General features: G+C 39.8%; 2 protein-coding genes across 3 annotated transcripts in view; one reads left to right on the top strand and one right to left on the bottom strand.

The window, feature by feature from the left end:
* ift140 (intraflagellar transport 140 homolog (Chlamydomonas)) overlaps positions 1–20,344 on the top strand; it is a 49,528-nt gene that overhangs the window by 21,836 nt on the left and 7,348 nt on the right. For both annotated transcript variants that reach the window (XM_061967625.1, XM_061967626.1), the window contains exons 14-18: positions 541–658; positions 741–862; positions 931–1,066; positions 1,529–1,660; positions 4,585–4,799. In XM_061967625.1, the coding sequence (XP_061823609.1) occupies positions 541–658; positions 741–862; positions 931–1,066; positions 1,529–1,660; positions 4,585–4,799 (723 nt within the window). The remainder of the gene's footprint in view (positions 1–540; positions 659–740; positions 863–930; positions 1,067–1,528; positions 1,661–4,584; positions 4,800–20,344) is intronic.
* Positions 10,941–19,173, bottom strand: tmem204 (transmembrane protein 204). The gene is made up of 3 exons (XM_061966204.2): positions 18,863–19,173; positions 17,790–17,945; positions 10,941–11,914 (listed from the first exon to the last, which is right to left on the bottom strand). Exons 1-3 carry the CDS (start codon positions 19,140–19,142, stop codon positions 11,670–11,672), a joined length of 681 nt encoding a protein of 226 aa, XP_061822188.1. The 5' UTR covers positions 19,143–19,173; the 3' UTR covers positions 10,941–11,669.

Raw genomic sequence — 20,344 nt, 5'->3', positions numbered from 1 at the left:
ATAAAGTTGATTTGATTTGATTTGATTTATTTTGGAAAACCTTGTTACATTGTTTAATGCATCCAGCGGGGCATCACAACAAAATTAGGCATAATAATGTGTTAATTCCACAACAGTTTATATCGGTATCGGTAATTAAGAGTTGGACAATATTGGAATATCGGATATTGGCAAAAAAGCCATTATCGGACATCTCTAGTTGTGAGTTCAAACCCCGGCCGAGTCATACCAAAGACTATAAAAATGGGACCCATTACTTCCCTGCTTGGCACTCAGCATCAAGGGTTGGAATTGGGAGTTAAAACACCAAATGATTCCCGGGCGCGGCCACCGCTGCTGCTCACTGCTCCCCTGTGGGGATGATGGGTCAAATGCAGAGGATAATTTCACCGCACCTAGTGGTGTGACAATCATTGGCACTTTTAACTTTAACTTTTTATTAAATAGTCCCTTTGTGTTATATAGTACCTTTAACCAAGCTGTTACTCCAGTTATGTCTGTGCCATGTCTACATTGTATTGTGTAACATGTGCTTTACAGGGATGCTAAAGCTCACTGCAATGCTAAGAACCTGGCGGACCAGATTCCCAATCTGGGAGCTCTGAGGTCAGTCAAATGCAATTCCAATGGCAGCCAAGTCAGCATCTTAGTTACACAGGTGAAGGACCATCAGCCATTCTTCATCTTCATCTCCATCCAGCAATATCACAATTGAAAATGATCTCCACTTATCTTGTCAGGTGAATGGGCGACCCGACCAGAAAGTCTACTTCTACGACATTGAAATGGACACTGTAACACACTTTGACTTTTTCACTGGCAGACCATCAAGTGGTATCTCCCACTCTGAAGACAGTGAAAGGTAAGAAACTTTTGTCCGACCTCCCGTACTCAGGTAAAAAAGTGTACTGTACACTTTTTCCACTTAAGGCAGCAGTTCCAGGAGAGTGAAGTCAGTGGTCGATGCCCTGTGTCTCACTTCTGGGATGAGAGTGAACCTCGTCTTTTTGTGTGTGAGACCGTGCCAGTCAGCTCTGAAACGTCGTCGTCTGGCTACTGGGACACGGTAAAGTAAACATTGATGTAATTCACTGATTAAAGTAACAATATGTGGACATTTGACCTCAACACAACAGCTTTGTGATAGCTGTGTTTTTTTAACTGAACTTGCGGGTGACAAGTTGAATAGCCCAAATAATGAAAAAGAGAGGATCGAAAATGGAACCTTGAGGAACACTCTAGTATAAATAAAGAAGTTAAACAAAGGACTATTAATTGCATCTGAAGTAAACCAGCTACAACAACACCTTATCTAAATAAATCACATTACGAAAAAAACAGTATTATTTGGGTGATGTTTGGCTAGCCAGATGAAAGACTTTGCCTAGCTGGATTTGAACCAATTGTTAGACCAGCCAGGTTCAACACCTCTCATGCGGCTCACTAGAGTTGTCAACGGAGTACATTTAGTGTGCATTATTGATGCCATTGCTCATCAGCTGCTTGATCTACTTCCTTCTTTTTCCAGGTGGATGTGTCAGTGGTCACCCTCTTCTGTACTCAGGAACACGGCCTTCTCTTGCAGGACTGTTTCGCCAAACCAGCGGGCCTTCAGGCCCTCCTTGCTCTAGATGTGCCTTACTATTATTTCAGCTGCAAGGTAAGGATTAACAATGTTTTTTGTTTGTTTTCTTTACTTGTTGCTTGCTCTCTTACTTTCACTCTAATGTGCAACTCTGGTTTAACACACCCCAGTTGTTATTTCGTAGGGGTGGTGTCTTTCAACTTGACGTAAGTGCCTCTCTGGTCTGTGCCCCTCCTTCAGAGAATGTCCATCTCTTATATTCCCAAATGCTCAAATGTATCCCTGCGTAGTGACTTTAAAGGGGTCATATTATGATTTTTTTTTTTTACATTTAAAATACTTCCTTGTGGTCTACATAACCTGTAACAGTGGTTCTTTGGTCAAAATTTTGCAGAGATTATGTTTTATGGACCGTTTTCAAGCTGCTTTCTGACCGTCTGTAGGATGGGCAGTTTGGCGGACAAATAATTTGGGTACAACTTTTCCATTTATGGATAATTTGCTGATGTCACCATTCCAAGGGAAAAATGTCTCTACTGGGGCACATTCCAAACTGATCGTTTAGCGGAAGTACTATATGAAGGAAGGCAAGATTGTTTTATAAAAATCTCCGCAATGCCTTCATGGTTTTATTTCAAATTTTCGGGACTTATGCAGATACCAAATACACAACAGCAGGTAACAATAGTTATCGATTTGCATAATAGGGCCCCTTTAACTTTTTTTTTAGTAGAGTAGGTTTGTCTTTAATCTATCGATTTTGTGTGGTTGGCATTGACTCCTAGCCATTTCTCTTCCAAATTATACTGTACTTTTCCCCCTCACATTTCTGCAACCACTTTATTATATTCTCAGGACATTTATCGATCGCAGCTGAACTGTTTAGTTCGCCTAGAAAACGTTTTGCCTCTCATACAAGTAGGTTTCATCATTTCATGCTCATAGACCTAGATTGGTCAAATCTCATTTTAGACTTACATTGGTCAGATCTTGTTGGGTGGCTGGTGCCAAACCCCAAATATGTATATTCTAACGCCAGGAGGGCGTGCTTGGGCAAGGATGGTTCCACCCTATCGTAGTGAGAAAAACAACTGTTAAGATGCAAACGAACAATCCTACTGTCAATCAATGACAGTCGTTGAAGTGTAATTTCCCCCTCGTTAGCACTGAGGTATTGTTTGGCAGAACAATCACTGTGCTTGATCACTATCAGCCCAAAATACCAATCTAAGTCTATGAATATGACTTGATGAAGCCTGCTTGAATCAGAGGAAAAACATCTTCTCAGACAAACCAAACAATCCAGTTGCGATCGATTGAATGCCCTGGTAATACAATAAACTAGATATATAAGAACATCCATAGACTCTTCATTATCTACTCAAGGGACAATACTGTAGAAATGAAACTTCGATATAACTTAGTTATGTGTTCAATCAATAAGTCAAAGATTATTAATATAGCCCTTAATCACAAATATCTCAAAGGGCTGCACAAACCACAACAATATCCTCGGATCTGATCCCACATAAGGGCAAGAAAGAACTCAACTCAATGGGAACACTGTGAAACCTTGGAAAGGACAGCAGATGTGGGGACCCCCCCTCCAGGTGACCGGTGGAATGGATGCCGAGTGGATATGGTTAATAACGTGAGAGTCCAGACCATAGTGAGGCCAGCAGGGGATCCTCTTGTATGTAGACAAGCCAGCAGCACAGAGACGTCACCAGCTGATGCACAGAGGAGTGGTCCACGCCGTGTCCAGACTTTGAACAGCTAGCGCGTCCTCCGTGGAAACTGATCCGTGGTCACCTAAAAACCTCTCCACATAGGAGAGAGGAGCAGAGCAGAAAAACGAGAGGGCGGATCAACTGGTGTAAAAAATGTCTATTTAAAGGCTATGGTGTATAAATTAATTTTAAAATGGGACTTAAATGCTTTTACTGAGGTAGCATCTCTAACTGTTATTGGTAGGGCATTCCAGAGTACTGTAGCGCGAATTGAAACGTTCTATAGCTCGCAGACTTTTTCTGGGCTCTGTGAATCACTAATAAGCCAGAATTTTTAGAAAGTAGGTTTCTGGACGGACCGTACGGTATAATACAATCAGCAAAATAGCATTGAGCTAGACCATTAAGTATTTTATACGTAAGTAATAAAACTTTAATGTCGCATCTTAAGTGCACAGGAAGCCAGTGCAGGTGAGACAGTATAGTATAATATGATCAAACTTTCTTGTCCTTTATCAAAAGTCTCGCAGCCGCATTTTGTACCAACTGTAATCTTTTAATGCTAGGGAGAAAATAATACGTTACTGTAATCAAGACTAGACGTAACGAACGCATAATTAATGAGCTCAGCGTCGGTGGTGGACAAAATGGGACACATTTTTGCCATATTACGGAGATGAAAGAAGCCTGTTTTAGTAACATTCTTAATGTGTGACTCAAACGAGAGAGTTGGGTCGAAGATAATGCCGAGATTCTTTACCGAGTCGCTTTGTACAATTGTTTTTGTTGTCAAATGTTAAGGTGGTATTATCAAATAAGTGCAGGTGTCTAACATCACCGATAATCAACAATTTTGTTTTCTTAGCGTTAAGATGCAAAAAGTTGCTGCACATCAATTGTTTGATTTCATTAAGACACCCCTCCAGATGACTACAATCTGCCGTGTTGGTCAGCTTCAGGGGCATGTAAAGTTGGGTGTCATCAGCATAACAGTGAAATCTAACATCGTATTTGCGTATGATGTCACGGAGCGGTAGCATATACATGCTGAAGAGTGCAGGACCAATTTGCCAGCTATCTTGATAATAATGACTGTTTTTGTAAATGTTTACTGCTATATAAGCTGTACACTGACTACACTAAAGTATACCCCAATCTAATTTTTATAGTTGTGTCCCTTGAGAAGATATATTTGTATTAAAAATAGTTGCTAAGAATAGTGTTTGTATGTTCAATGAGCGTGAAAACATTGCCATATTTGTTCTAAAGGAGGTTTCCGCCACATCAGCACCAGCAAACCATAGCCAGTCATCACGAGGCTCCGTTGCCCTCTTCCCCCAAATGGTGTCCAGGCGTGCGCTCAGGGACTTTGAAGGCCTGGAGAACTGTGACAAGTCCACACGCGACGCTATGCTTAACTTCAGTTTCTACCTCACTGTGGGCCACATGGACGAAGCCTTCAAGTCCATCAAACTCATCAAGAGGTAAGACGCCACTGTCAGTATGCTATTGTATGTATCAGCTCAGTGGTGTTTTAAAAATAGGTGTTCCCTCCTGTTTGATCATCTGTCATCACATTCCTAAGCAATCTTGTCCACAAGGGCCTTGCTTCAAAGTCTAAGCTAATGGCCAACAGGGAGTGCATTGTTACATTTGGCCTTGACGCTGCTTGGAAATCTGCACAATAGTTTAGATCAGGGATATTCAACTTAATTGTTTTTGGAGCCTCATTTTCAGAAAGCTAAGGACCTTCTCCCAACACTATGAGCCTTTTTTCGTATATTCCGAAAAACCAGCGTCCTCTACAGTAGACATTTGATTTTAGTCTATTTATTTTGTCAGAGTTACAACAGCACTCTGCTGCTTTTCAGAACCTTCTGCAAAAAATCTTGTCAAAGATGATTTTTATGACAGCACTCATGTTTTTAAGAGTCTGCTGCAAAAAGTTTTTTGAACTGAACTCGCGGGCCACCAGTTGAATAGCCAAAATGATGAAAAAGAGAGGGCCTAAAATTGAACCTTGAAGAACACTACTAGTATAGCTAAAGAGGTTGACTTCTGACTGCATCTGAAGTGAACAAGCTACAGAAACACTTTAGTTACATTAATCCCATTACCAAAAAGGAGAGGACATAAAGCGGTGCCTTGAGGAACACCTCAGTTATGTAAATCACATGGCTGGACCCCAGTGTTCTATGTTTGCTAGAAAGGTTAAAATGTCAATGCAAGGATCTGCCAATGTGTTTACAATGGTCCAAGTTCCTCCATACAACAGGAGCACTCTAGTGTGTTTAGGACTTTGCTGTAAAAATGTTTGTCTCGCAAGTTTTAAACTGAACTTTGTGGGTGGTATGTTGTCATACCAGGGCTGGTTTTGGTCCCCGTGCCGCCAGTTGAATAGCACTGGTCTAGATGCAAGCAGGGAGATTGCTTTTCCTCACAAAATGTCTTCACAAAGTTCATCCAAATTTGTCATCATTAAGTCATATCCTACCTTCAAGTATTCTAGGATTATTGTCCAAGCAAGAACCTTACTGCTTTTGAATAATGATGCAACAACCTAGAGAAGACACATTGTCTGTTTTAAATTTCCTTTAGCACAGCATTTCTCAAAGTGTGGGGCGCGCCCCACTGGTGGGGAATAGAGACATGACAGGTGGGGCGCGAGGAACGGGACAAAATTTCACTTTAATTTTTTTATTTTTATTATTATATTCTTAGATATTTTTTTTTTACTATGCTTTCATTTTCTATACACACTGTAAATCACTTTGTGATTCTGTCTGTGAAATCTGCTATATAAATAAATGTAAATTACTTATTTTTCCTGTAGGCTTTACATTTCTAGGGAGGAGCGAACGTTTGACAGACATAGCAACAGTAACTAATGGGGGCGGGGCTAAGCGGAACAAATTTGACGAGACAAGCGCAGCAAAATTAAAAGCTGTCCCACTGTCAAACGACACAGTGGCGAGACGTATATGCGACATTGCAAGTGATCTTGAGGAACAACTCGTAGACAAATGAAAAGAAAGTCGTTTTGCTTTACAAGTGGACGAAGCTACTGACAGCAATAAAGACTGCCTGTTCATCGCATACGTCCGCTTTGTGAATGGCGCGTCACTGTGCGAGGATTTGCTGTTTTGCAAATACATAAACAATAGAGCCACTGCTGATGAGCTGTTCAAGATAATGGACAGTTTCCTCAAAGAACACGACCTTAAATGGGAAAACTGTGTGGGCTTTTGCTCTGATGGCGCACAGACTATGGCAGGGTCAAGAAACGGGCTGCAGGCTCTAATAAAGAGGGTTGCGCCAAATGCGCATTGGACACACTGTGTCATTCACCGGGAAGCACTCGCGTCAAGGCAGCTCAGCCCCGAACTCAATGAGGTTTTAACATGTTGTGAGCGCGGTAAATTTGATCAAAACACGACCACTGAAAGCGCGACTGTTCTCTGCACTGTGTGAGGAAATGGGAGCTGATCATACAGCCGTGCTGTTTCACAGTGAAGCAAAGTGGCTCTCCCGGGGCAAAGTGCTGTCACTTGCCCTGTCTTGCCAAATGCATAGCTCCTCCTTTTGTTTTTGCAAAGATTGCAAAGTGGCACTTTTATTTGATTTATTATTGAACTTGATGCAAGTTATAACACTTTTATTTGATTTATTATTGAACTTGATGCAACTTATAACACTTTTTTTGATTTATTATTGAACTTGATGCAAGTTATTTTATTTATTTTGAACTTGATGCAAGTTATACCACAGCTGCACAGTTATTTTATTTATTATTGAACTTGATGTTATTTTATGTTATTGAGTTTGAATGTATACAACTTAATGTTACTTGATGTTCAATATATTTGAAAATGTTAAGCTTCGCATTAGCGTTCTGTTGGGGCGATGGGGGCAGGTGGGGCTTGAAAACTCCCACTTGTCTAAAGTGGGGGATGACAAAAAAAGTTTGAGAACCACTGCTTTAGCAGAAATATTTCCAAATCCATATACAGAGGGAAGGAACTCTCCAATTTATGTATGTGGCTGTTACTGTTTGGGTGTGTTCTGAGGGGTGTACTTTTCTAAACACACATGTACACACAAACACACTGCCAGTGTACCCTTTCCATTCCTGCAAACTTTGAATCAGGTCACTAAAAGGATGTGACAATACTGTGTGTGTGTGTGGGTGTAGGTGTGTGTGTGTGTGTGTGTGTGTGTGTGTGTGTGTGTGTGTGTGTGTCTCTGTTCCTATTTGGGAGAGCATGGATCTGATATTATTGTGAGGCGACAACATGTACTGTATGTACTGTACGTGACTCAGGCTGACTGACGACTACTTCAGCAAATGCAGAACAACAGCATTTAAACAAACACATGGGAAAAATATCCAACTCGCCGGATATACCATAGAGTTTAATAGATCTGATGACAGCTTTACTAAGTTCCTCATTGATGGCTATTTTTATTACTACTCCTTTTTTCAATGATCAACATTGTGTTAGATTCCCGAAAAGTCCACCTACTGTTTACGCACACCCCTGCATTATCAGCCAGAGTGGCTGTTGGATATTGATACAAATCTTTGATGGAGCACACAATGACATTTTTTTTATAGAATAGTTCAAATACTATTGTACAATACAGCCGAATCTCCAAAGTTGAACACCTCGAAACAAATCAAACAGTTCTGCCTGGCGTCAAGTGTGAGTAGTTTTATATTATTCACTGTTTTTACAAAAGTAGTGCTTATCTTTGGAAATGTTAAAATGCAGCTTTGAACATTGCCTGATTAGTTGAAGGGGACCTACAGCATGATGAATTTTGTCTTTTCTGACATATAAATGTTGGTACAATTTTGGATACTTGTGTTAAACAATGCCCAAGCATCAAATCATAAGGTTCATGCATTTTAGCGCAAGCTTGCACGCAGTTTTGAATGGCTCTTTTCGCGGGGTTTTGCAACTGGTTACGCCGACGTCCCCACGAGTTGGAAAAACGTATTTCGATTTTAAGTCAAGCTCTCAGCCAGAGGGGAAGGAACTCCTATTCCTTTGCTTGAGGCTACGAGGAAACACAAAAAAGCTAGGATAATGTATTATTTTCATCTAATCGATGCATGCACATCAAAGCACCGACATGCAACATGCAGTGACATAAATGTTGATAAAGACAGATTTTTCAAAGCACTCTGAATCGATCGGCAAGTGTACCTAATGTAGTGACCGGCTGAATCTATATGTTTCTGAAGTTTGTACATGTACCACTAATGCAGCGTTTCTCAAAGTGTGGGGCGCACCCCACTGGTGGGGAATAGAGACATGACAGGTGGGGCGCGAGGAACGGGAGGAAATTTCACTTTAAAATGTTTTTTTTATTATTATATTCTTAGATTATTTTTTTTACTATGCTTTCATTTTCTATACACACTGTAAATCACTTTGTGATTCTGTCTGTGAAATCCGCTATATAAATAAATGGAAATTACCGGTACTTATTTTTACTGTAGGCTTTATATTTCTCGGTACGAGCGAAAGTTTGACAGACATAGCAACAGTAACTAATGGGGGCGGGGCTAAGCGGAACAAACTTTCGCGCAGATGGGTAGCAGGCTAATGTGTGGATCACAATTACACAAATATATACATTTGTGACTCGCACCTCAAAGGTTGTCGAGCCAGAGCCAGCGCCTGCAGAGAAACAAAAATCTGACGGGCACACTGTGTCATTCACCGGTAAGCACTCGCGTCAAGGCAGCTCAGCCCCGAACTCAATGAGGTTTTAACAGATGTTGTGAACGCGGTAAATTAGATCAAAACACGACCACTGAAAGCGCGACTGTTCTCTGCACTGTGTGAGGAAATGGGAGCTGATCATACAGCCGTGCTGTTTCACAGTGAAGCAAGGTGGCTCTCCCAGGGAAAAGTGCTGTCACTTGCCCTGTCTTGCCAAATGCATAGCTCCTCCTTTTTTTTTTTGCGAAGATTGCAAAGTGGCACTTTTATTTGATTTATTATTGAACTTGATGCAAGTTATTTGATTTATTATTGAACTTGATGCAAGTTATAACACTTTTGTTTTATTTATTATTGAACTTGATGCAAGTTATAACACTTTTTTGATTTATTATTGAACGTGAGCAAGTTATAACACTTTTTTTGATTTATTATTGAACTTGATGCAAGTTATTTGATTTATTATTGAACTTGATGCAAGTTATAACACTTTTATTTGATTTATTATTGAACTTGATGCAAGTTATAACACTTTTATTTGATTTATTATTGAACTTGATGCAAGTTATAACACTTTTTTTGATTTATTATTGAACGTGATGCAAGTTATAACACTTTTTTAAATTTATTTTTGAACTTGATGCAAGTTATAACACTTTTTTTGATTTATTATTGAACTTGATGAAAGTTATTTGATTTATTATTGAACTTGATGCAAGTTATAACACTTTTATTTGATTTATTATTGAACGTGATGCAAGTTATAACACTTTTTTTATTTATTATTGAACTTAATGCAAGTTATTTGATTTATTATTGAACTTGATGCAAGTTATAACACTTTTATTTGATTTATTATTGAACGTGATGCAAGTTATAACACTTTTTTTGATTTATTATTGAACTTGATGCAAGTTATAACACTTTTGTTTTATTTATTAAACTTGATGGAAGTTATTTTATTTATTATTGAACTTGATGCAAGTTATACCACAGCTGCACAGTTATTTTATTTATTATTGAACTTGATGTTATTTTATGTTATTGAGCTTGAACGTATACAACTTGATGTTCAATAAATTTGAAAATGTTAAAGCTTGGCATTAGCGCTCTGTTTGGGCGATGGGGGCAGGTGGGGCTTGAAAATTCCCTCTTGTCCAAAGTGGGGGATGACAAAAAAAGTTTGAGAACCACTGCACTAATGGTATGTGGGCTCCATCTATTACTAAGCCAAATAATCACTTGATTAAAGTTCAGTACAGTGTTTTATTTTCTTATATTCAAACACAGCGTTACTCTTTAAACAGTGTTACAGTGGCCAAAATATTAAATATACTTGTCAAATAAAACATCTGCCTTGTTTTTATTGAATACTTGGGCCTACTGCGCTACTGTGTTTTAATGTTGGTCATTATGGTGGTACTTGGAGAACTAAGTTTCTTCTGAGGTGGTACTTGGTGAAAAAAGGTGAACAACGTTTGATAACCACTGAAGATTTGATAAGGGTTTTATGACAGGGACACCCAGGGAGCCTAGAACAAATGAATTAACTTTACATGATTTCCCACTGGTAAAAATATTTAAACAGTTTGACGCTGTTGGAAAACAACATTAATTGTCCACCGAGGCTTAACACAGCTTTCTGTTTATATGCCAGGCTGAAATTGTCAGAATGAAGCAGTAATATCAGATACCGGCTGGAATGTCTGTATTCTAGACTGTGCTATTTCCTCTAATTCATGTTGTCCTTGACTTTAGGTGACATTCTGCTGGGTTATCTCTTGCTTACTGTCTTTTTGCTATCGCGTTGCCATTTAAAGTCAAACCTTCCACCAGAAATAGGGAATGTAAACCCTGTACAATGTATAAACAGAAGATAACATTGACAAATAGTGCTGGAAGTTGTTTATTTTTCTTTTGCCAGTTTATTGAATTTTTACGATATATTTTTAAAAATGTACCCCTATGTTTAGAAATGTGTAGACTCTATAGACTGTAGACTTTATAGACTCATGATATAATAATCGAAATATTACTACACATTAACACTGTATTTTAAAGCAGCTATAACCAATATTGACTTAGCATACAGAATGTACCACAAACAGGCAGATTTCCAAAATAATTGTTTATTTTAATATCCACCTTTTCCTCTATGCAGACGTAATAAAATACCATATTCCTATTAGATATTGCAGTTACCCATGAATAAACCTTGCTAAGTTGACTGACAATGATGTATTGAATTAGTTTACTATCTAAAGATATAGCAATATTACATTTTGATATGCAAAGTGATGGGAGAAAAAACATGAGGTATTTTGTTATTGTGATGTCATTCAATGTCATGTCATAATTCCAATTTATAGTAAAACCTTTGAAAAAGTGCACTTATAACAATCAAGGTCAAGGTCCAGCTTGATCTTCTGTTTGGGAGCGATTACTGGTCCAAACTAGTAAATTATTTAGCCACCAATGACATCTCTAAATTGTACTTGCTGCCGTGTAGCAATACAATTCTGACATAGTTGTGGATTATGAAATTGAACACATGGCAGAGAGATAACTCTTGACTCTTCACCCATCCGTCAACTGAATTTATAAAAGCCTGTGTTGTTTTGCTTAACATGGTGAGTCCACATAGTCATTGTCCAGACGTGGGTGGAAAGGGGATGCCAGCGAGCGACTGATGATAATGACCCGCGGGGCCAGGCAGTCATCGCGGCGGTGTAAAATATTCCAGATTAGCATTGCTGCCGCCATGGTAGCTAGCAGGCAAGCGGCTATGTCCATGTAGCAGGAGTAGGACAAGTGTGTGTAAGGGCCGATTCTGTAGAAGGTCACAAGTCCGATCACCAACACAAAACCTACACAGGAACAAAAAAAGAGTATTAGCAAGTGAGTGATTTGGCATTTGGTGAGATGATTTGTTGTACAGTCATGATTGTATTATATTAACTAATGAACTTTTTTACTCCTAAACTGCTTCACACAAAAGAGTGAAAATATGTCAAAACACTCACCCCTACTGTGTTATCTGTGGTATTATTTTACTGACAAACGCACCACATGGTGGCACTCTTATTAAACTCCAAAGTTTGACCCAATGAATCAGAATGACTTGAAATTGCTCACGCAGTTCAACTTGATTTAAAGGAAAACAGTGATCATAGGGAGTTTTAGCCGAATTACTATGACATTTGGTAGATGCCTTCAGGCAACTGACATGCATATATGTTTAAATTTGAGCAAGATTTGTTGAAAAACATGGCTGGCATCAGTCATAACGTCATGAGTGTGGGTTAGCAATTTGACCAGGAGTCTCAAACTCGCGGCCCATATATTGTGGCCCTTTACTTAACTTCATAGTTTAGTGTAATTGCGTCCCACGCACCCTTGTCAATTAGAAATGAATTATATGTTTGCAATCTTGAATTCTAAAACTACAATTCACAATAACAGTGCAAACACAAAAATTCTGCACAACAGACACACATTGAACAACATAAAGACCAACTTCCTGTATGCAAGCTGAAGTGTCTCTGACCATGTCCTGGGGAACTTATCAAAATATACATTTTACATTTAATTTTACATTCTAAATGACTCGAGGCTTAATTACAATAATTGAATGTAACTGTACTGTAGATGTTGGTACAAGTAGTTAACAAATGTAGTCACATAATTAAAATGAGATTTTAAAGGGAATACTATGTGCTGCACAGCTTCACCTATAGACTCTACCTCCAGTGGCCCCCCCAGGTAAATTTAGTTTGAGACCCCCTACATTAGACCATAGGGGGCGCTACAATCGTCATTAAAAAAAAAAGGCTCCATGGGGACTTGAAATATGCTGATGGTCCAAATGTTCATCACAGTTTTCACTCAGTTTAAAGCTATTGTGTATCACCTAAGACCTTAGAACCCTTCCTGTGTGAATCACTGGTCTTTAGTCACAGCAAAGTTATTTGTAAATAGACAATATCAAAACATATCAAACAATAATGATTTCTTGTAAAAATTCCTTGAGATGTTTTGTCTTCCAGTTAGCTTTGAGTCACAGTCTTAGAATTGACAATCTAAGAAACTCTTCAGTGTCATGCTGATACTTTGAACTTTATCAGCATCACGCCACAGCCCACACCTTTCCTCTCTCTTCCGTCACTAGGATGACCCTGTAGATCCATTCACAAAATCTAAGATGACCAGTTTAGTACATGTCCAAGACTTTTACAATCCACGTGGGTTGCAGTGTCAGAACAGTTCCCAAAAATAATGACTGGAAATAGAAATACACGATAGGAATCAGTCAGTTTCCTGCATCAAGGCCTGGAGTTCATTTATAGTTCCCCGCTTCTACTGTGCCTTAGCAGAAAAATGGCTGTCATCGTTTGAAGTGAGGATGTGAATAATAGTGTCTGTGTCAACCACTCAAATTGTAACGCCGCTGTTTGCGCAGTGACTTGCTGTTTAACCTGCCTGGCTCCTCATCCAAGAACATGAATGATCTCCTCTCCAGGTTGCAGCCAGGGTGGGCTGTGTGAACCTCTCTCTTTGGCACTCACTTATCTCGTCACCTTCCTTCCCCCTCTTCCTCTTTCCATCCTTCCTTGCCTCCGCTCCACACCCTCCACTTCGAGGACTAATGTATTTACTGGAGCTTTGACGTTATCGCTCAAAGAGAAATGCCTGACCAGATTAATGAACTGAAGACGTTAAGTAAATGGAATGTAAATAAATGATCAGGAACTACCCGGCAACCAAGTACACACATTGTGAACGTAATTGTCTCTTGACCTACGACATGACCTAACTTTAAACACACTAGAAAATACATTCCAGTTGTTGTCCTCCAAGGCATCGGGGAATAAAACTCTGAATGGACTTGGATTTTACTCCACAGCCAGCTTGTAAGAGCTTAGAAAGTTTGGCACTTCTCAAAGTGAAAACATTCAAGAGAAAGAAGGCGATTGGTAGAAAATATCTCTATTCATACAAGAGTGTCCAAACTTTTTCCACCTATGGCTGCATACAGACATGTGATGGGATATCTTGATACATTTTGTGCATTAAAGATGCTAAAATATAGGTTTATACTGTATATGCTGAGCTATCAGAACAAAACAAAGACATATTACCTTTGTGTCGCAGGTGACAAAGCAAATGAGTGTGATAACTACTATATCTCATTAATACTGAATCATTTTATGTTAAGAATAGTATGCCTCCCTTGCTCGGATTTGGGACTACCCAAGTCCACCCATGACTTTACATTGACGTTTATTTAGTGTTTTACTATTTAAATGAGTAATTATTGTTCTGGAAATTTGATAAGCCACTGTAAAATTCCAGATGGCTAGTTTTACCTCTTCACTTTTCAATAATCGCAAAACCATGAATTATTAAAACAATTTGAAAGTTAGTGATACTGCTAATTTCCAAGAAAAGCAGCTAGCACACTAATCGCAAGTATCTTAAATGCTAACATGAATAACAAACACATTCAAGTTTTAAAAATATAAATTGGTTAAAAGATTTTAGTGTGTGCACTTTTTGAGCACATTCAACAAACCGTGATAATTTTGGTCACAATATCCTTCCCTATTCACAACAAAATCACTCAGTAACAACTTGATAATTCCGTACATTAAGTGGGATTACAAGATAATGTCGTCTTTTATCTACAATTCTTTCGAATGACCTGTCTGATGATAAGATATACACAGGCACCGTCAGAAGCTATATGCTCAAGCAAACTCTCTATTTGGAAAGTTTAGCATGTGCTTAGTATCTGGGAAGATCACAATTTTGACAAATTCTGTATACTGACCACATGAGGTGTCAGTATAAACAAGCCAATATTCAAAAGCTATTGTGTGAGTTTGATCAAGTTTAATTGATTAATCTGCGAATATACATGATTAATGTGGGGATGAAAATGTGATTAACCACATTAGTTAACTCATTATTTTTGACAACCCTAATATTTCTGTAAATAATTTTGGGGCACCTAAAGAAAGTGTAAAAAATAAGAAGTTGTCCCCAAATGTGCATTTTCTGAGAAGACTTTCTACAAGATTCTGAAGTAATTTTTATGAGGTCAGATGTCATTTAGTGGTACTGGCTCAAAAGCTATGTTCTAGATCATCTCAAAGGGCTTTCCTAAACGTTTCCCACACAGTTGGAATTGCCAAAAATATCTTGATAAGATGAAGAATGACGATGACAAAGAGGTCTACCCGAAACCTTAAATGGTATTCATGTCATTCTACTGCTGAAGCTACTTTCTTGACCATATATGGTCGAGACAGTGACCATAGAAGATGCTCTTTTCTTTTTAACGGAAGCCTTTCTAATTTTAGATAGGAAATAGGTGTGTGCCTCAAAACCTTTCTATTTGCATGCGTGAAGACAGTTTCATTGATCATCACTGACCACATTGTCAAGCTATAAATAGCCTAATGCCGATTTCCTGGATGGGACTTTTTAAGATCTGTTTTGGCCTGTCCAGCTAAATTTGTATGGTGTATTTAAAATGGGAATACCCTGCTGTGGGTGGGACAGTCTTCCTGTCACCGTTTTCAGATAAAAACCCTCATCCAACAAACACTAATGACAAAGAGGAAATCTTCATTACGGTAGCTCATCCAGAGAGAAACGCTCCCCATATATGTACTTTTTACTGCTGGAGCTCATAATCAGAAACAAATCTAGTGTACACACACACAGAATATATCCTGGTAGGGTGCACACACAATACAAACACACAGTCCCTGTCGAAAGTGTCTTTCCCGTGCATTCCCCCTCACCGCTTTTTCCTTCTTCATCTCGGGGGTTTGCATAACAGGTAGTCACAGACATTTCCTCGTCCTGAGCAGGGATATCCTGGCGCCCACCAGTCGCTCCCTGGCTCGCTACAGCACTGGCTCATGGATTCTGGGCTGAAGACTAAATTTAGACGCAGCACAGACCCCCAGACTGATACAGAGCCAAGTGACTGTGCAACTACACCATACAGGGACAAAAGTCTTGGGACACACTTAAGCAATTTATCGATCGTAGGTTGGGCTACTTTCCCGTAAACTTTCATTATTCTTCTTACAAAGACATTTCCAACAATTCTGTTCTTCTAATTTGTAAGAATAGTTTTGGGAAGCCCCATGTTGGCAGCATACACAAACCAAGGTCCAAAAAGGTGTGCGTGGATGAGTTTAGAGTGGAAAAACATGAGACCTGCAATTATACGCCAACATTAGTGACTTAAGACCTCACAGATGCTTCTCTGGATGGAAAACCCACTCTTAAAATTGTGTGGAGGTCCTCCATGAAGAGAGAGAGAGAGAGAGAGAGCAGGAGCCTATACTTGCTGACTACAATGGAAAAAGCAAAAGATAAGACTGAATGTCATCAGTGGCAGGGCCATCGTGGATGGTGCGTAGAGCAGGAAGGAGTCTGGTGCAGGTGCATGAAGGTCAGCTATGTTAACCACTACAATACCAACAGCTGTCCCAGTACACTACTAATATCCCAGTAATGTAGTTTTTACAAGGGAGGTTTTCTCTACTGCTTATCCTGTTAAGAGCACCAAATCTTGTGTTGAGATGCAGACCGACAACCTATAACAGGTGTATCCAGATGGCGGCCTGCGGGCCAAATCCGGCCCGCCAAAGGTTTTCATTTGGCCCGCCGAACATCACCCAAAAAAGACTACACATTCAACCCTAAAAAAAAAAATCTAAATCAATTGCAAACATTGGACTTTTAACAACGACTGGATAACAAAGTGTGAATGTTCTGCCCCTAATGAGTGCTTAAGTCACTGTTTCCTGTCAGACCTTTTAAGCGACGGACAGTGTTCAAGAAGCCACAATGATAGAAATCCACACGTGTAAGCTTCATCACAAAACTTGGTCAAATCTATGTAAGTAGATATTGTGCCTCAAGATATTTACAGTAGTTTGTTTTGTATTGAAATTGCTGACTTTGTGATGTCTTTTTTATTCGTGGTCGTGTTGTTTTTTATTTAAGAGTAATTCTGGGTGATCAGAGCTCGTTTAATACATTATAGGGTGATAACGCTACACCTTAGGTTTAATTGGGATGAGTCACATATTGTGTGCAAAGTTTGATGTACTGCAGATGTTCTTTAATTTCTATATGCTTAAACATATGTAGTTGTGTGAATGTATGGACACTAAATCTTCTATTTTATTTGTGTAAAATACAAAATGGACATTATTTATGTAAAATACACAATGGACATTATTTATGTAAGATACACTATGGACGCTATACTTTTGTAATGTTTATTTTATGTTTATATTTTCAGTCTTACAATCCAAAATGAAGGAAGAAGTGTATAGAAATAAAACTGTGGAAGGAAAATAATTAAAAAGAAGGAATATCAACCCCCAACAAAACTTCTGGAGCTTCTGTTTCTTCATACTGTTAACTAGCTGCACTTGCTAGAATTGAGTAGCTCGGGCAGAATAATCAATTTATTGACAGTGCAGTGTGTTATTAAGTAAACTAAGTGTCAAAGCAATATAACCTGCCGAGGCACTTCCTGACGAAATATCTACATTTCGATGTCCGGCCCTCGAGCCCTTGGACTCTTGAAGCTGCGGCCTTCTTTATTATGTAGTTAAATAGCCCTGACTTATAGTGTTGGCAAACTTCTCCATTATTAGGACTCCCAGGTAGCTTATTAAGCAAACAAGTTAAAGGAGCTTTAGTACTCACTGGCTAGCTGGAAGAGGGCAGCAATGGCCTCCTCCCACCATTGCGATTCTCGCGTGATTAACGGTAGCTCCATCAGGCCGAGGAGGAAGATCAGTTGACCAGCAGTCAGGGCCACGGTCGCCATCAGGTTGCAAGCCCGCATCATGTCAAACTGCACTTGAGGGACCATAGGGAGAGTTGTGTTATACTTCTATCCATTTAACTGTTATGAGCATACGGCACATTTACAAACCTGACATATTGCCTTGAGTGGTGCCGCAATGTCTTTGATTGTACGCTTTGCTGCCCATTGTCAAGTTGGCAGTGGACATGCAAATGTGTTCTTGAATGGAATTTTGTCAATGGGACTTTTTATTAGGAGAAATATATGAATGGCTCCTGTCCTCCATTTTTATTTTAGCAACAAAATGATGCACTAAAATATGTTATTTTTGTGGAAATGTGCCTGCTAGCACAATAAACTGACACAAACCCAAATAACAATAATCATGCATGCATGCAGCAATTAAGGGAACCATGTTGATTTGATAGATTGAGAAATAAGTCGGGCTGTGAATCTTTGGGAACCACACGACTCGATTCGATTCTTTTTGGGGATTAACGATTCAATTAAGAATCGATTTAAACCGATTCTTGATTCAAAATCAATACTCGTTTAATAACATTGGGTACGAGTTCTATTATTAACTACACTCCTCCATAAAATAGACAAACCGCTCTGATAAATGTTTATATTACTTAAATTAAAACTGGCTTTATTTAATACAATTCTGTCCAAACATTTAATAAAGTGAAATACAAATAAGGCAACAAGAAGTATTCAACACTTCTCTTTTGTAAAGTTAATCTGTACAGCAGACATGAGCAACATTATGATTAGCCTGAGTGGCTGGACAGGACAGATATTAAAAAAAATAAAATAAAAAATTAGATTTTTGATTTTATTGAATCGATTAGTAATCCTTACAAATAAGAATCACGGTTCATTCAAAATTCTAATTTTATTGACACCCCCATTAATAAGTATATGCAAAAACATCAACACAATACAGTATACTGTACATAGTACTTACACTTAACAGAGCTGCGGGATTCTTGATAGCCAGCGTACTCTGAGCCCCATCCCAGACCTTCACATTGTCTCTGTGCTCCTTGCCCCCTTCTCCCGGCCTGGAGGTCATCCCGAGCCCTCTCCCCTCCAGTGGGGCACATCTTCCACAGTCCCACACTCCTCCTACGCCCATCTTCCAGGGCCTGCAAGACCCAGCTGGGGGTGAAAGCCGCAACATTGTTCAGAACCAGAGACAGAAGGGCAACTGCTACCGCCGCCGCCACTAGCCTCTGCACGGCCATGTGACACCCGCTCCCCGCCACCTCTCCTTCCCCTCCCTCTCCCTCACGTTCCAACCCCTGTTCTTCCTCAGCGTCCTGCCTGCTCCCTCGTCTCTCCTCCGGGGTAGCAACCTCCTCCTCCTCCGCCGCCTCCTCCACCACCACCGCCTGCTCCTCCAGCTGATCACTTGTGTCACACAAATGGAGAATAGGGAAGGCTGTTGTCGTGATGTCTAGCTAAATAACATCTCCATTCATCCTCATTCATGAGTTGTTTGCAGCAGATCTTCAGCCCTCTTCTTCTGACAGCACTGTGGGTATTCTGGGATCAAGCCAACAGAGGTCCATTCCACTGGCTCCTACTTGCTGCAGCTTGACTCTTGAGCTTTGATCCTTAGGTCCGATCTCCCCAGACTGCTTCACGTATAATCTGCTGCCTTTGTGCAGAGTGAAGTTTCAGAAAAAAGGATAGATTCTCTTCCCAGTGTTGCTAGGAGTCTCTCCTCCGCCTGGCCCACCGCCCTCTGCTGCTCTTTCACTCACAGCCTGGCTGAAAATTCTTTTAGGTCAGAGTTGAATAGTTGCATATGGTTGAGAGACGTCAGTGTCATAAGCAGACAGCTCCCTCCTTCGTGGTCGCTTTAAATGTGCCAAGGTTTTAGTGACTCAAATGTGCAAAAAGACCCCCTCTTGGACGTCACTGTTGTGTATTCTTTTGTCTGCAGCCCGGGGGGAGGTTGTGGGGAGGCGTTCACTTGAAGTCCTCTCTCTTGTGTGCAACAAACACGTTGGCCACCACACTCGGCCAGCAACAGGATGTGTTTCCTGAGAGGAAAAGAGGCTGGGAAGAGGGGCCAAATGTAGACCTGTTCCTTCTCTTGTCTTTCCTTTTCTGGCTCTCTAGATGTTGCCGCTCCTCTTGTTTTTTCAAGTATTTATCTCATTGTTTTCTGGTTGCTATGCAAAGTCTGACTTTCTGAGTTTTTGTTTTTTTTAAACTTTAATAATTTGGGTCATGTTTTTGCTTTAGTTTCACTTACAGACACCATTGCCCCCCGTACAACATGTGCCAGGGCCCCTAAAGAGTTGGGCTATTTCCTGTTGCCTAACTTTAATAAACAGCTCACATCTGTATCTACTAAAGCAAGTCGCAGGGGATAGGGGGAGTCAAATAAGGAACAGATGGCTAAGGAATCTTAAATATGAACTTTAAAGGGTTCAGG

Source organism: Nerophis lumbriciformis, linkage group LG11 (genome assembly GCF_033978685.3).
Source record: "Nerophis lumbriciformis linkage group LG11, RoL_Nlum_v2.1, whole genome shotgun sequence".
Taxonomy (NCBI): Eukaryota; Metazoa; Chordata; class Actinopteri; order Syngnathiformes; family Syngnathidae; genus Nerophis; species Nerophis lumbriciformis.
The sequence above is the reverse complement of the archived record's forward strand: the minus strand, read 5'-3'. Positions and strand labels throughout refer to the sequence as shown.

What these genes read in the sequence shown, in the direction of transcription:
- tmem204 (XM_061966204.2), bottom strand. Translation starts at nt 19,142, where the DNA reads ATGGCCGTGCAGAGGCTAGTGGCGGCGGCGGTAGCAGTTGCCCTTCTG. An exon ending in ATCCCGCAGCTCTGTTAAGT is followed by an intron (nt 17,946 to 18,862) that starts GTAAGTACTATG and finishes TGGTCCCTCAAG; the next exon opens with TGCAGTTTGACATGATGCGG. An exon ending in TGCCCTCTTCCAGCTAGCCA is followed by an intron (nt 11,915 to 17,789) that starts GTGAGTACTAAA and finishes GTTCCTGTGTAG; the next exon opens with GTTTTGTGTTGGTGATCGGA.